This window comes from Manis pentadactyla, chromosome X (assembly GCF_030020395.1).
Source record: "Manis pentadactyla isolate mManPen7 chromosome X, mManPen7.hap1, whole genome shotgun sequence".
NCBI lineage: Eukaryota > Metazoa > Chordata > Mammalia > Pholidota > Manidae > Manis > Manis pentadactyla.
Window position 1 is genome coordinate 130,901,163 of NC_080038.1, and position 17,566 is coordinate 130,918,728.

Consider the following 17,566-nt stretch of genomic DNA (forward strand, 5'->3'; position numbering starts at 1 on the left):
GTTTTAGTTGAAAAAGAGTGTGGGGCAATTCAAGCCTAAAGGCTCTTGCAAAAACAATGAATATTTTGGCAATAGGCAAATAAAAGGATGCTGGTAGCACTTCTTAATTGAAAGCAGCAAGCTAAACCACAGGCCAGCTAGGTAATAGAGAGAACCAGGGAAAGAGACAGCTAAGAAGTGTTAGGAAGGGTCAGAAAAAACTTCAAAGAATGGGCTCAAAAATGTACTCCAGCCTGAACTTAATTGGACCAGATGGCAGATCAGCTTATGCCCCAGGAAATTGTCAAAAACATTAGAACAATCAGCCGGAAATTAGTGGAGCCTAACAGCTGGATGTGTTACCAAATAGTGGCAGACACTTAACAGAAAGATCAGGGAGAGAGACAAAGAGAACCCTACTAAAACCACTGTCACTTCAGAGTGAAAACGTGAATAACCAAGGCTGTATTCTCTGAGGAGTGACTTCAGAGTTGCACACCGTGGGGGAAACAGACTTCACTAAAATAGTCTAATCAAGGTACTAAACAAATAAACAAACAACAACAAAAACAAACCCCACAGTGGGGGAAACGAATCGGTATCTAGTGTTGATAACCTAAAATTGCATAAAGTGTCTAGTTTTTAACAAAAAATATGTGTTACACAAACAGCAATGCATGACCTATATGCAGAGTGGGGGGCGGACAACTCTGCATAGGTGACAGAAATTGTGACAGTGACAAAATGTCAGATTTAACAAAGACTTCAAAATAGACACTATAAATGAACAAAAGGAAATCATGCTTCGAGAATTAAAGGAAGCTATGACGATAATGTCTCAACAAATAGAGAATATCAATAAAAAGACAAATTATTTTTTAAAAAACATGGAAATTCTGGGATTAAAAAGTAAAATAACTGAAATTTTAAAACTCATTGGAGGTACTCAACAGTAGAACTGAACTGGCAGAAAAAGAATCAGTGAATTTCAAGATAACTTGATAGAGCTAAAGCAATCTGAGAAAACAGGGAAAACAGAATAAAGAAAAATTAACACAGTCTCAGAGAAATGTGGGACATCTTTAAGCACAACATATGTATTGTGAGAGTACCAAAAGGAAAGGAGAGAAACGATGGAGCAGAAACAAAATTTGAAGAAATAATGACTGAAAACTTCTCAAACTTGAGGAAAATATTAATCTACATCTCCAAGAAGCTCAGTGAATTCCAGGCAGGATAAATGCAAAGAGATCCATACACAGACAAATTATAGTAAAATTGTGAGAGAAAAAGAGAAAATCCTAAAAAGAGAAAGAGAAAAAACTCATCATGGGCCAGGGAACCTGAATAAGATGAACAGCTGATGTCTCATCAGAATTAACGGAGGCCAGGAGGTGGTGAAATGACATACGCAAAATACGGAAAGAAACAAAACTCCCAACCAATTCTCTATCTATCCAAACTATGTTTCAAAAATGAAGGTGGAATGGCTTTTTGTCTGACATCTTAGTGAGGCTGGCATGGCAGCCCTGCTCTCTGAGCTTCATTATGCTCCCCAAGGACAAGAAGAAGAAGAAAGATGCCAGAAAGTTGGCCAAGAAAGACAAAGATCCAGTGAACAAATCTGGGGGCGAGGCCAAAAAGAAGAAGTGGTCCAAAGGCAAAGTTCGGGACAAGCTCAATAACTTAGTCTTGTCTGACAAAGCGACACAGGACAAGCTCTGTAAGGAAGTTCCCAACTATAAGTTTATAACCCCAGTTGTTGTCTCTGAGAGACTGAAGGTTCATGGTTCCCTAGCCAGGCAGCCCTTCAGGAGCTCCTTAGTAAAGGACTTATTAAATTGGTTTCAAAGCACAGAGCTCAAGGAATTTATACCAGAAACACCAAGGGTGGAGATGACCCAGCTGCTGGTGAAGATGCATGAAGAGGTCCCACCAACTACATTTTGAAAAATGAAACTTTATTAAATCATACAAAAAGAAGGTGGAATGAAAACATTCCCAGATAAACAAGAGAATTCTTTGCTAGAAATACTAAATTCTTCACTATAAGTTAAAGTTACAGTGTAAAATCAAGTAAATCCAGATGTAAATTCAAATCCACATATAAAAACATAAGAGTACCAGTAAAGATAATCTTGCAGTTAAGAGAGTATAAATACACATTTCTTGTGAAGCCTTCATAAGATTGTATATCGATGACACTTTAATTAAAATAAAAATGTTTAAGAAATAAATGCACATTTCTCCTTAACTTATATAAAAAACAATTATATAAAGCAATATTACATCATTGTATTGTTGGGCCTATAACATGTAGAAATGTAATATATTCTACAACAGCACAGTGGAGATGAGTGGGAAGAAAGCTTTGTTGGAACAAGGATATGACACTAGATAGTAACTCAAATTCACAGGAAGAAATGAAGATAAGCAAATGGTAAATGAGAATGTTCATATGACAAATACTATAAATATATCCTTGCTCTCCTTTCTCCCCTCAGTTTCATTAATACACAAAAAATTATATTAACAATTATAGCAGTGTATTATTGCGTTTGTAACCTATAGGTGTAATATGCATAACAATGGTAGCACAAAATGGGAAGGGGAAACAGCTATACTAAGCATGTTTGTATACCTCACTAGAATTAAGTCAGTGTAAATATAAAGTAGATTCTACCAAGTTAATATATATATGGAAAGCCTCAAAGCAACCACCAAAAAAGGAATTTAAAAAATCATTGAAGGACTTCTGGTTTCATCTCTCACACGTAAAGAGCCTGGAAGTCATAATCACCGTCCTCACGGCAAGAAAAAATACTGAACAAACTTTCTCAGATCCCCTGAGAAATGAGATCACAGGGAAAACCACCACCACAAATCTGGAAAGAAGCAAATAGAGAGAATTAGAGCTGAGATCAGCTTCCCTGAAGGAGAAGCCACTGAAGCCAGGAACTGGTAGGGACACTCAAATGGTAATTTTGATGAATTGTAAAAGCCTGAGTGGGGACTAGCTTGACAGTTAAAAACTCCTAGGGACACCGTCTTGAGGACCCCAACACTTTTGTGGGTTTTGCATCCACGCACCCAAGCAACTTCTCATGGTGAAGATGAGAGAAAATTCCCCTTGTGTACAGTTCTGTACACTTAAAAATTTTTGTTAAGAGGGTAGATCTCATGATGTATGTTTTTTTACCACAATAAAAATAAGAGGAAAAAAAGAGAAAAAAAGTGGAGGAGAAAACTTTCTTGGGCAAACAAAAACTGAGGGAAATGGTCTCTGGTATACCACCTTTGCAAAAATTGCTAAAAGAAGTTTTTCAAAGACAAGGAAACTTGGACATACATAAAAAAGGAAGAGTGTCAGAGAATGATAAATGCAAGGAAAATAAAATCTTTTCTTTTTTCTTATTCTTAATGGATCTAAGATATAACTGTTCAAAATAATAATAGCAATATATTGGGTGGTTTTATCTTATGATAAACGAAATGAATGAGAACAATGTTATAAGAGATGGGGGAAAGAATTGAGAATACTCTGTTATAAGATACCTGTACTACCTATGAAATGGTAAAGTGTTAGTGAAAGTTCTATTAGATTAGTGGTAAATGGATATTACAAACTCAGGGGAAACCACTAAAATTTTTTCAGAAGTATAATATGCTAGGAGAGAAGAGAACAGAAAATAATATAAACTGTTTAAAACCAAAGAAGGCAGTAGGGTGGGTAGTAAAGAAACAAAGAATTTATAGAAAATGGTTACAACGTGGTAAATATTAATGCAACTATATCAATAATTACCTTAAATGTAAATGATCTAAATATGTCAATTAAAAAACAGAGGCTGTCAGAGTGGGTAAATAAACAAGACTCAACTGTATATTGTCTACAAGATGCAGATCAAAAGTAAAGGGATGGAAAAAGACGTATTACAGTAATCAAGAGACAGCCGGGCTAGCTATATTGATTTCAGAAAAAGCTGACACCAGAACAAGGGAAATTATCAGGGATAAAGTGGGAGCATTACATAAAAAAGGGCCAATTATCCAACAAGACAAAACAATCCTTAACATGAATACACCTAATAAGAAAACATCAAAATACATGAGGCAGAAACTGACAGAACTGAAAGGAGAAATAGATAAATCCACTATTATGGCTAGAGACTTCAACATCCCTTCATCAGTAATCAACAGATCCAGCAGGTAGAAAATTAGTAAGGATATAGTTGAACTGAACAGCACCCATCAGTCTAGAAGATCTAATTGACATTTAGAGTGCTTACTTCATTCAACCACAGCAAAATTCAAATTCTTCTCAAATGCACATAGTACATTCACCAAGAAAGATCAAATTCTGGGACATAAAACATAATGCAACAAATTTATAAGAATAGGAATCAACAAATGGTGCTGGTTCAATAGGATATCCATATGCAAAAGAACGAAGCTGGACCCCTGCCTCACGCCATATGCAAAAATTTACTCAAAAAATGGATTAAAGAGCTAAATGTGAAAGCAAACATTATAAAATTCTTAGGCATAAAGCTCCATTACATGGAGTAGGCAACAGTTTTTTAGATGTAACACCAAATGCATACACAACAAAAGGAAAAAATAGTTATTTGGACATCATCGAAATTAAACTTTTGTGCTTCAATGGACACTATCAAGAAAGTGAAATGACAACCCACAAAGTAGGAGAAAATTTTTGCAAATCATATATCTGATAAGAGTATATAAAGAAGCATTACATGTAACTCAACAATGAAAAGATGAATAACCCAACTAAAAAAAGGGCAAGGGATTTGAATAGACATATTTCCAAAGAAGATATTAAAATAGCCAACAAACATGTGAAAATACACTCCATATCATTAGCCAATGGAGAAATGGACAGTGACTGCTACTGGGTATGAGCTCTTTTTTGGGGGTGATGAAAACAGTCTGGAAGTAAATAGTGGTAATGGTTACACAACCTCGTGAGTATACTAACCACTCAGTTGTACACTTTAAAATGGTGAGATTATGGTTGTGAATAATTTCTCAATAAGACAAACCACCCAATTTAAAAATAGGCAAAGGCTCCGAATAGACATTTCCCTCAATGAAGATATAAAAAAAATAAGCACATGGAAGATGCCCAACATCATTATTCATTAGGGAAATGCAAATCAAGTAGTAGTAGGATGGCTGTAATCTAAAAGACTGATAAAAACAAATGTCGGTGAGGATGTGGAGAAAAGGGAACCTTCTTATACTCTTGGTGAGAATACAAATTGGTGCAGCCACTTTGGAAAACAATCTGATAGTTCCTATAAAAGTAAAACATAGAATTAACCTTATGATCCAGCAATTCTACTCCTACGTATCTACCCAAAAGGAATGAGGACATATGTCCACATATATTTTCATAGCAGCACTATTCACAATCCATATGTCCATGAACTGGTGAAATGGAGGAACATTATGTGATACCCACATAATGGAATGTATTTTGGCAATTTAAAAAATGAGGTAGTGATGAATGCTACAACAGGAATGATCCTTGAAAACATTACATTAAGTAAAAGAAGCCAAACACAAAAGGCACTGTGCTGTGTGATTCCACTTAAATGAAATGTCCGGACTAAGCAAATCCACAGTAACAAAGTATTTTAGTGGTTGCTTTGGGCTGGCAATGGAGAGTGACTGCTAATGAGCAGGGGTTTGCTTGGGGAGGGATAAAAACATTCTGCAATTGACTACAGTGATGCTTGCACAACCCTGAATATATTGAATATACTACAAATAATTTAACTGTACACTTTAAATGGGTGAATTGTCTGGCATGCAAATTTTTATTTAATAAAGCTGTTACAGAGGAAATGGTAATATTTATTTCTTAAGCTGCGTGGTGTGTACAGGGGTGTTCATTTTATTGTAATTCTTTAAATTTGCATTTAAATTATTTTCTTGGCAGGTAAAACATAAATCTTCACAAAAAAATTGTTTTAGAAGTCTGACAGACCTGGATTCTAATTCTGGCTCAACCACTTGACAGCTACGAGTTCTTGGGCAGATTACTTGACCTTCTAATGTCTTATCTGTAAAGCAGAGATGGTAATAATAGTAACTTCATCATAGGCTTTTATATCATGTGCCTGGCACATTGTCAGTGTTATTATTAGCTAATATTAGCTCCAAGCAGTTGAGCCACTTGCCTAAATAACCCAGAGTTCTGGCTTCTCCTTCTTTAAACTCCAACTTCCATGTTTACTGTTCCACAAAAGCTCACAGTTCTGATCAGAACAAGGGACCTTGAAGTAGGACCTACAGAATTCTACCTTTAAAGTATCCTTACATAACAGCTCTATAAAGTCAAGAAAGGTCCTAATAAAGTACGAGAAAACCAAAATTTCCACCACTTCTGAGGATTGGTGTAAACTAGTGCCCTCGCCTAGCTCTGGGAGTTCAAGTCTGGGCTGGATTGAGAGAAGAATATTCTTTACAATCTCAAGCAGCCTCCAGAATCCTCTACACATGATTTCAAAGTTTAAAATGCGCCTTTAATATTATGTTTAGTACACATGGTGTAGGGGGTCACGGGGAAAACAGTGTAGCACAGAGAAGGCACACAGTGGATCTGTGGCATCTTACTACACTGATGGACAGTGACTGCATTGGGGCATGGGTGGGGACTTGATAATATGGGTAAATGTAGTAACCCACATTGTTTTTTCATGTGAAACCTTCATAAGAGTGTATATCAATAATACCTTAATAAAAAAAATTTTTAATAAAAATAAAATGCACCTTTAAGTTGATTATACTGTGTCCTGGCCGAGATGGATGTGTCAGGAAATGCGTCAGGGCTGGGTAATCAGAGGGTAAGGAAGACTAGAGAGAGAAGTAGTTCTCCGGGTCCCTTGCCAGGACTCTTAAAGGAGGCACTACTGTGTTGTTCTCCATGAACCTGAAATAATTTATGTTTATGTATAATTGTTATCAGAGCCCTTTGCTTAAGCTCACAACGTTGGTTTCCTTCTCCCTCTCCATGTTAACACCTGCCTTTTAGCCAGTGGACTCTTTGAGACTTCCTCTACCAGACAAATGCACAGTGGAAAGGAGATGAACCTATGCACTATGCGGGTTAGCTTTCTGACAGCAACTCAGATAAAATGTTCACTGTGGCCGGGGAAGGCCAAATCACTGGATCTTAACAGAATTTTACTTCAGGAAGGTCTTCCCGGATCCTTCCCCCACCCACACTAAGGTGAAACTGCAAAGCTAAGTCTCACAGCATCCTTTCAATTACCCTTTTGTAATACAACATGTTTAAACCATTTAATTGCCTGTCTGTGTATCCCTCAAGACTCTATGCTCCATGAGGGGAGAGCCTTCTCTTCCTGGTTCACTACTGTACCCCCATGAGCCCATATAGGACCTTGCACATTGTAGGTGCTCAGTAAATTACTCATGGCCTTAACAGACAATGAATCCATATAACAGTGAATCGATTCCTAGCATGATGAAGCGGGTTAATCCCAAGTTCAACTGGAGACTTTGGATTTCCAAATCAGCAGCCCTAGGAAAAGAGCTCACTGGAAAACAGCCTGTTTGGGGGAATGTTAATGATTTACCTGCGCTGGGTGAGCACATTTACAGCTGAAGGGTGATTTGCACAGTAAGCCAGATACATGGATTTAAAATGAGGCATGAGATTCAGTAGACAACCTCCTACTTTGTGTTGGTTTTCTGGAAACCTGTAAGTAAAACAAGTAAAACACAGAATGTAAAATAGGAAACAAGAAAGAAGGAGATGATTCCAGTTAAATCTGGCAACATGCAAACCTTCTAAGTTCTTTTACAAAGTTGTACGAAAAACTATGTTATAATCATTTTACCCATGAAATGCAAGTACTTGACCACTGCTTTAAACTGTAAGTACCAAACATAGTACCAGTGCACAGGGTAAGGTACTTATTGGGAACGAGTAGGTAGGTTTTCTTTTAAGATGCTTATTCAAATTATAATATTCAAATTTTTACCTGGACACACTAAAAATACTCTTGGCTAATTTATATGAAGTTCAAGTACAGATGAAACTAATCAAATCCAAAAATGACACAGCACAGACGACTATTATGTAGTCTTAGCAGCCTGGTGGCTGCTAAGCAGGGTGGCCTCAAGACTTGTAAAATTAATTTTTTAAATTATAAGTCACCTGTTTTCATTTGTAGAAAACTCAGAAAAGCATATGAAAGAAAAAAGAATTACTCAGGATTCCACCATTCAGAGATACCTGTTGTAACAATTTTGGCATATTCCTTGGACTTTCTTCTACATATCTCTCTATAAAATGGAAAACAAAGATTACAAATCTAATTTGTAATCTGTTCTTCTCAGTGACCATCTTTCCATATCAATAAGCTGGATCCCTATCAGCGTTTGGAGTGGCTCCTCAGGTCTCTTTATTGTGGCCTCTCACCATCCTCCTCCCTGGACAACCACCCATGTCCCATAAAGCTCGGGAAACAGGCAATCGCCCCAACTTCCCTACTGATGGAGAACATCACCAACTTCTCCAAGATACACTGCATGGAAAATTAATCTTGCTACAGAAATTGAGTGGTTGATAATCATTACAGTTCCTCCTGCAGTATGAAGTTGAACATCTCAACAATCTAGCTAGACATCAAGTATGTGTTGTGGTTCACGTAAAGATATACTTGTCCTTTCTCAGTTCTTTACGTGTTTCAATCGTTAATATAATTGCCATGATACCAGGAGCGATTAAAGGAGAAGAACAAGCTTGTGAAACTGAATGAATAATCTGAATAACTCGTCCAAGTAAATCTTGCAGTGTACAAAAGAAAATATCTAATCAATGTCAAAGGCATCATCCATTGTCAGTGGAGACCTTCCTTGTCTCATATTGACCAGAAGCTGTGAACCGATAGGATTTTTAAATAAAGTCAGAAGTAACTGACTACATGTGGAGCACTGATAGAAAACTAGTGGTTTGATCCTATGAATACCACTACCTAGTGCATTGTTTTCTATACTCGGACAATTTACAAAAGATGTAACAAATATATGAAAATAATGTACCCCTACCCAAGACAACAGTTAAAAGGGGGAACAAAACACACAAAACAACACTGCTGGCTATCCTAATGGCAATATGCGACACTTACTTTGAACATTCTTCCAAGGCTTGGCAGAGCGTCTGTTGAAACGTACATACTTCCTCGAAGTTTCCCAATAAAGATGTAAACTCCACAGTACTCAGGCTGAAAACAATATATATGTGGCTTCAGTGAATCGACCTGGAGAATAACTCTAGTTATCTCTCTCTAGTCCAGTTAGCTGACAGTTGGCTAATAACTGGCACATGGGACAAGGGAAGCAATTTATACTTTAACTTTTGCTTTTTAATTTACACCAACTCTGTGGTCTTAAGCAAGTTTCTAAAGATTCTTTCCTTGGCTTCCCTTTTCTTTAATAAGAATAATGAACCTAAAGAAAACTCATGCTTATAAGGGACATTTAGGTATTTTACAATGCAATGAGTAAATGAATAACACGTTCTTCATATCTAAGTATCTAAATAGGTAAGATCATCCATGATGGGAATAATTGTAAAAGCTTTGGTGTACTCTTCTAGAAGAGCTGGGAAAGTATCTGAAAGATATTATATATGCTCACAGACTGCATGGAGAAAATAGCAAAATCCAGTTTCTCCTAATTTAAAATGTTCATCAATCAAAGGAAACCTTTATGAGAAGCAGTAGGGGAAAGAAAATAGTACTCGCTGGTTGGTTGATATGGGGAGTAGAATGGAGTGAAATAAAGGCAAAGTGGACAACTATAGGCAGCACTTAGGCAAGCATTTTCCAAATAATAACACATTTTAACCTGACAACAGCTTTATGAGGTAGGTACTGTTGCTGTCTTCATTTTAGATGTAAGGAAATCCAGGCACAAAGAGGTTAAGCAAATCACCCAACATCACAAAGCCAGCAAAGGTTGAATCAAAATCTTGTAGCTCCAGAGTCCATGCTCTTAACCACTTTTTGGAAGGAAACTTTTCTGAAGATTTACTTAAAAGACCAGCATCTGCCACATGCTCTTTCTCCTTAATACAGTAACAATTAGGGGAGTGTTTCCAAGAGTGATGTTTTGCTGACAAAGAAAAGGAAGAGCCAAACAAATGTTACCAGTAACCCCAGAGAATAGAAAGCTCCCAGTTCCTCGCTATAATGCCCTCTTGAACCACCAACTGGAAAACCCCTATTATGGGTTTCAAAAGTGAAACTTTCAGCCAGTCAGCTTGCCTAGCTGTCGCTCGCTCGTGGCAGCAAGAACCTGACTGCCACCTGGCTGGGGACTCATTTGGCCCCTTCTCAGTCAGACAATAAACAAATCACTTGAGACAATTTGCTCCACTCGCTCCGGAGCCTAACAGAGCGCAGGGAAGCGTCCTCTGACTGCAGTCAGAGTCTCCGGAGGGTGGTGCCATTCTGAGCCAGGGCTCTCACCTCCTCTGCCCCCGCGCTTTTCCTTGCCTTGCCTCTCACGGCTCTTGACTGCGCAGCAGTCACTCCTTCACTTGAAATCTTACCATCTGCCCTCCCAGGGTTACCACTTCAGTCTCCCTCTCCTCCTCCGCCTGTCACCTCCAGGAAACAGAGGGCACATTTCACTCCGTGGCAGGAGGCACAGTGGGTCCGGTCTGGCCACTTCCTGGCTGTGTGATGGGCATGGCAGTGAGCCTCTCTGGGCTTTTCTTACTTATTCAATGGGGATAGTCATTTCTTCCAAGGCACTAGACCCAATGAGTCATTGATGTTCCATTCAGCTGTAAGAACTAGGATTCACAGAACACTCCATCTTTTATATAATAATAACAAAGAACACTTTGTGGTTGATCATGTTCAAACTCTTACAAAACACAGGAATACAAAATCCTTTTATACTTAAGTAGGATTCCCACAGTGCCAGGAAAATATCCAAGTGGGAAATTTAGCAAGATTTATACCTAAGTAAGCATGATTTAGAAAAAGGGAGAAAAATAGTGAAACATAGTAAGCTTATTTAAGCCTGAAGTCCATAGTTTAGGCAACCGTCCAGCAAATCAAACTCTTACTGAGGTAAAAGGGGAAGCTTTTATTGTCCATTATAGGGGCTGACTGGTACATTTTCTATTTGACTTATAGATCATAATCTCTAGTAAAGTTTAATCAACTAAAATAAACATAGAAATGAATGCATTTAGCCACTACTTGTTGTATATTTCATGTTACAAGCACACAAAAAAATGAATGGTTAATATTTTTCTTTTGTGAAAACTTAAGTTTTTGATTCAGGCCTCAGACAATCACTCCAGAATTCTAAGACCAGGACACGGTTTGAACATTTTACTTTAAAAACCATTTTAACATCTCTTTATTATTCCCTTTTGCCTGGATGAAATACGGGCTTCAATTGCTCTTGAGAACATTCACAAAATGCCACACTCTTTCCCCTCTCAGAGCATGGGAAGGAGTTTCTGCCCTGGCGAGCAAAGGCCAGAGTGAGCACAAAAATTTCCAGTTTATGTGCTTTCTGCATAAAAACACTAGTGATTCCTTTTTCTGCAAGGTAAAACACAGATATATGACTTGTAAAACGTACAAGATAAAAATTGTGACAGACAGAAGTGGGAATTTGCTCATTCCTTCCACAGCCAGAAGAGAAAGAGAGCCAAGCTCTCCAAAAGCAACATCTTGCATAATTTCTGTTGTCCTGACCATGTTCTTGGCAACCTGTGATCTGTGGAAATTCTTCTAAAGAGCAAAATCAATTATTCAGTGACATAAGAGTAATGACTCCATATGCTGACATTATCTTGCTTTATTTAGCAAGGGGTTTAAAATATAAATCTTACTTGTTGTTGGACTGCAGGGGTCTTAGGTAAGTAACAAGAAGGGACTGGAGTTCTTTAGCATAATCTTTTTCGGTGTCCAAGATGTTCTGTAACACCTACAGAGGAACAAAGGTCAGGATATTTTAATTTTCAGGACAGTCCAAGGTAAAATATAGCTTTAGATCTTTTAACTACATTAAAAATGGAAAGTCCTATGTAGTCGAACTAGCACTGTAAGTAAGGAACACAAAATCTGAATGTACTTGGTTTCATTCTACCAAACTCCTTTAATAATTATATGACAACTAGTTATAGTGCATTGCACATACGGACACAATTTTTCAGAATTACCCATAACTGAGGGATCTTGCCATTTCCACAGTACTGTTCAGAATGCTTTCATGCACTTTCAATCATTTTATCCTCAGGAAAGGTCTCAGTTAACTAACAAAGGATCATTATTCTCATTTTACGGAGGAGAAAATTGAGACCAGCTACCTTAAGACATAGAGATTCAAAGTCAGGATAATTTAATGATAACTGATATCAAATATCACAAAAGAGTTTTCTTTATGTTTCTGATAAGACCTTTAGAGGATAAAATCTGAGGACAGTGAATTTTTAAGCAGAGTTATAATTGGTCTTTTAATGAAGGTAAAAGGTACTACTAGTGTGAACAAGCCAAAGAGAAAAAGAAGTTGCAATGTGAGGAATTTACAAGGGAAATAATACTTACCAGTATTATTAATGATAAGCACATTAAAATCCTATAGACAAAACAACCAATGTACAGGGCCACAATTTCCCTTCCCTCACCAGTCCTAAAGTCACGCCCCACTTCCCAGCCTCTTCCGAAGGCAGCTACAACCTTCACTTCAAGCTCCTAGTGATAACCAAGCTCAATTTGGGTATATTTTCTCTAATTTCATCTCCTAATTCACTCAACAAAACTTTCCCGAGTGCCTGCTCTGGGCCAATGCCATGCTGCCTGCAGGAAGTTTCCGCTCTACTCACAGAGGGTGTCATTAAACAAGGTCACATGACAAGCGGAGCATTCTTAGCTAGGAGAAGCCCCTTGGCCCACCGACATGCCAGACATATACTCACAAGACAATGCACGATGATGTGCTTTTCAGAGGTCAGTAGAGGCCCAGATAGCTGTGGGCTCTCTGGGAACCAGCTGGTCCTGCGGGTGGTGTCTGGACTCTGCTACTGGCCGACAGGTTGCTTCAGTTTTAAGGCTTCACTTGCCCCATCTAAGATTGTGACATTTCACCTGCCTCAGAGACCATTATGCAGAGGTCGTGAGACACTGTACAGGCAGGTGCTGGCTGAGTGGGAAACAGTCCCACCAGTTAAAAGGGTTAAAAAAGGGTTTCTCAATGGCGGCACTTCTGACATTTCAGAGCAGACAATTCTGTTGTGCAGGAGAGCTACCCTGTGTGCTGTAGGCCAACATCCCTGGCCTCTGTCCACTAGATGCCAGTTGCATGCCACCCCCGCATCCCAGTTATGGCAACCAGAAATGTGTCCAGACATCACCTAATGTCCCCTGAAGGGCAATATCATCCCTAGTTGAAAACCACTGGTTTAAAAGGCCACAGGCCACAGGGTGGCTTCAAAAGCTAGGACTTAAGTTGTAGCCCTTCCTCCCCAGCCACTCATGTTCACTTTCAGTTCCTCTATTCCTCAGGAACTACCCGCTAAAGGTGTAAGTGTAAATCCGGGGACTTGGAAGTACTAATGAGCTCTGAAATTAATCCAGTGATGGACTAGAATGTTACGCCTTACAGAACCGAGGAAATTGGAAACTACCTTGAGATGAATAAAAAAGAAAACAAGATGAAAAAAACTTATGGAAAGTAGTTAAAACAGTGTTTTAATATAAAGAGTTAAAATATAATAAAATATAATTTAAAAATAGTTAAAATATACAGCTGTAAATGTCTAAATCAAAAAAGAAGAAAGAGGATTTCTGGTTTCTGGTACACCACTTAAGGAGCTTCAAAGTCATTATTCCATCCTAACAATAACCAAACAAACTGAAAAAAAATTAACATTAACTTTTCTTACATCTGTCAGGGAATTGAGGTTACAGGGAAAAATGCTACCCCCAAAATTGGGGAGACAGGCAGATACAGAGAGCCAAAACTTGCTGGAGCAGAAACCATGAGAAGAAACCTCCACAGGAATCAGTATAAGGGCAGGAAACCTGAGCTGTAATTGATGAATAGCTAGGGGCTCAGTGCAGACAAGCCTGAGAGTTAAAAACTCCAGAGACCTTGTCATAGGGGACCATATCTACACTTCTGTGAGTTTTACCTCCAGTAGCATTCCCAGGTTCTCACAATAAAGATAGGAGGAAAGTCCCCTTGGTGCTTCAGAAGGGTGAAGAGAAAAACAGCCATTTTGAGATACACCAGAGAATTCTGTTCTTTGTAACAAAGTCTGCACTCAAGAGAGAAACGATTTTTACCAGAGGCTAACGTATTGGGGTTTTATCAGAGCCTAACACACCTGGGGGAAGGGAAAGACCTCTCCAGCCCCCTCCAGCCTTTTTATCCCACTTAAGGAAGGAAAAAACTGAGAAGCACTGGTGAAGTTCACAATCTAAGGACATAAAGTCACCCAAAGACTGAGCCCTAATCATAGGACTCTAGAACACTTCCCCTGTCCCTACACCTCACCACATTATTAAATACCTATTTACCACAGTTCCTATTTCCTAGTACATTATGTCTGGCTCCCAACAAGAAATTAGAAAGCATACTAAAACACAAAACACAGTTTGAAGAGACAGAGCCGACACTGGAATGAGACTCAGATATGGCACGAATGTTGGAATTATCCGACCAGGATCTTAACAGAACTATGATTAATATGCCAAGGGGTCTAATGGAAAAAGAAGACAAGATGCAAGAACAGATGGGTATTGTAAGCAGAGAGATACTAAGAAAGAATTCAGATGAAATGCTAGAAATCAAAAACACTCTAATAGAAATGGAGAATGCCTTTCATGGGCTCATTACAGTAAACGGCACCACTCAGGAAAGAATCTGAGCTTGAGGATATATCAATAGAAACTTCCAAAACTGAGAAGCAAACAGAAAAAAGACTGGAAAAATGAAACAGAATGTCACAGAGCTGTGGGACAGCTAGCTACTAAATGTGTAATGTGTGTGATGAGAACACCAGAGCAGAAGAGAGAAAGTGACAGAAGAAATACTTGAAACAATAATGACTAAAAATTTCCTCAAATTAAATCAGACACCAAACCACAGATCTGGGAAACTTAGAGAATGCCAAGCAGGATAAATAACAAAACAAAAGCAAAAAACACCTGGGTATATCATATTCAAACTCCAGAAAAAGCAATGATAAAGAAAAGATCTTGAAAGAAGCTGGGGGTTGGGGAAGAGCTTTTTTATAGAGAAACTAAGATAAGAACTATATCTGACTTCTCAGAAACCATGCAAGCAAGAGGAGACTGGAGTAAAATATTTAAAATGTTGAGGGAAAAAAACCCCACCTACCTAGAATTCTATACCCTGTGAAATTCTCCTTTAAAAGTCAAGGAGAAATAAAGACTTTCTCAGACATACAAAAAGTGAGGGAATTTTTTGCCAGTACACCTGCCTTACAAGAAGTGTTTTTTTAAAAGGTCTTCCAAGAGAAGGAAAAAGTTATAGGTCAGAAATTCACGTCTACATAAAAGAAAGAAAGCATGAGAGAAGAAATAAGTGAAGAAAAAAATAAAAACGTTTATGTTTTTTATTCTTACTTGATCTAATAGATAACAGTTGGTTCAAATAGTAATAGAAACACTATTAGATTATATATGCTTATGTATATAAGCATACATATAATGCTTACGATGCTCATGTATAAGCGAAATGAATGACAGCGATGATACAAGGGATGGGCAAGAGGACTTAGGAATATTCTGGTATGATAAGGTACCTTTTCTACATGTGAAACAGTATAGTGTTACTTAAAAGTGAACTTGGACTAGTTCTAAATGTATATTGATGTCTCCAGGGCAACCACTAGAAAAAAGAAAGTTTAAACATTTTAGAAAGACACAAATTACTAAAACTGACTCAGAAATAAACAGAAAATCTAAATAGACCTGTAACAAGCAAAGAGATTGAATTAGTATTCAAAACAACTTCCCATAAGTTAAAGCCCAGGATGAGATGACTTTACTGGTTGATTCTACCAAAAGTTTAAAGAATTTGCACCAACCTTTCACAAACTCTTAAAATCTTGGAAAAAAAAAAAACAAAGAGAGTACGCTTTCCAATTTCAAAACTTAACACAAAGCTATAGTAACAGACAGTATGGTACTAATATAGAATAGATACATATAGATCAGTGGAATAGAATTGAGAGTTCAGAAATGAACTCATGGTCAATTGAGTTTTGACAAGGTTGCCAAGGCCTTTCAATAGGGAAAAAAAAACAGTCTTTTCAACAATTGGTGCTGGGACCACTGGATATTTACATGCAAAACAGAATTTGCACTTGTACTTCACACCACATACAAAAATTAACTCAAAATGAATTCAAGAGTTAAAACTACAAAGCTGTTAGAAGAAAACAGAAGGAAATAAAAATAGATAAACTGAAATTCATGAAAATTAAAAACTTTTGTGTGTCAAAGGGTACTTTCTGTGTCAAAGGGCACTATCAAGGAGTGAAAAGACAACCCATAGAATGGGAGAAATATTTACAAACCATATACCTGATAAGAGTCTAATATCTAGAGTTTATAAAGTACTACAGCTCAACAGTAAAAATAAGCAATTAAAAGTTGGCAAGGGATTTGAACAGCCATTTCTCCAAAGAAGATACACAAATGGCCAAGAAGCACGTGAAAAGATAACTCAGCATCATTAACCATCAGGGAAATGCTAATCAAAACCACAATGAGATATTACTTCATGACCATTAGGATGGCTACAATAAAAAAGACAGATAATATAGTGCTGGTGAACATGTGGAGAAACTGGAACCCTCATACATTGCTGGTTGGCATGCCAAAAGGTACAGCTATTGTGAAAAACAGTTTGGCAGCTCCTCAAAAAGTTAAACACAGAGTTATATAACCCAGCAATTCCACTCCTAAAGAAATGGAAACATATATCCACACAAAAATTTGCACATGAATTGTCACAGAAGCATTATTAATAATGACCAAAGAGTGGAAACATCCGAAGGTCTATCAACTGATGAATGGGATGAACAAAATGTAATCTCTCCATACACTGGAAGATTATTCAGCCATCAAAAGGTAAGAAGTACTGATATATTCTACAATGTGGATGAACCTTGACAATACCATGCAAAGTGAAAGAAGACACAAAAGAACAAATATTGCATGATTCAATTTACATGAAATGTCCAGAATGGGCAAAATCGGTAGAGACAGAAAGTAGATTGGTTGTCAAGGGCTGAAGGGAGTGACTGCTAATGGGTACGGAGTTTCTTACTGGCTGATGAAAATGTTATAAAATAAGATGGTGGTCATCACCACACAACTCTGTTAATCTACTAAAAATCAGTGGATTATACATTTTAAGATGGTAGATTCTGTGGTATGTGAGTTATATGTCAACAAAGCTGTTATTTTAAAAGGTCAAAGCACAAATTTGTCATCTGCTAATAGAAACTTTTCTGCTTTTCCTCTGACTG

The 17,566-nt window shown here is 37.7% G+C and overlaps 1 protein-coding gene and 1 pseudogene across 8 annotated transcripts in view; one reads left to right on the forward strand and one right to left on the reverse strand.

Annotated features, from left to right (window-relative positions):
• Positions 1–17,566, reverse strand: part of ARHGEF6 (Rac/Cdc42 guanine nucleotide exchange factor 6) — a 94,032-nt gene that overhangs the window by 28,880 nt on the left and 47,586 nt on the right. For all 8 annotated transcript variants that reach the window (XM_036919168.2, XM_036919165.2, XM_036919166.2 and 5 more), the window contains 3 exons: positions 11,894–11,988; positions 9,162–9,257; positions 7,605–7,727 (listed from right to left, as the gene is read on the reverse strand). In XM_036919168.2, the coding sequence (XP_036775063.1) occupies positions 7,605–7,727; positions 9,162–9,257; positions 11,894–11,988 (314 nt within the window). The remainder of the gene's footprint in view (positions 1–7,604; positions 7,728–9,161; positions 9,258–11,893; positions 11,989–17,566) is intronic.
• On the forward strand, positions 1,476–1,962 carry LOC118929236 (40S ribosomal protein S25-like; annotated as a pseudogene).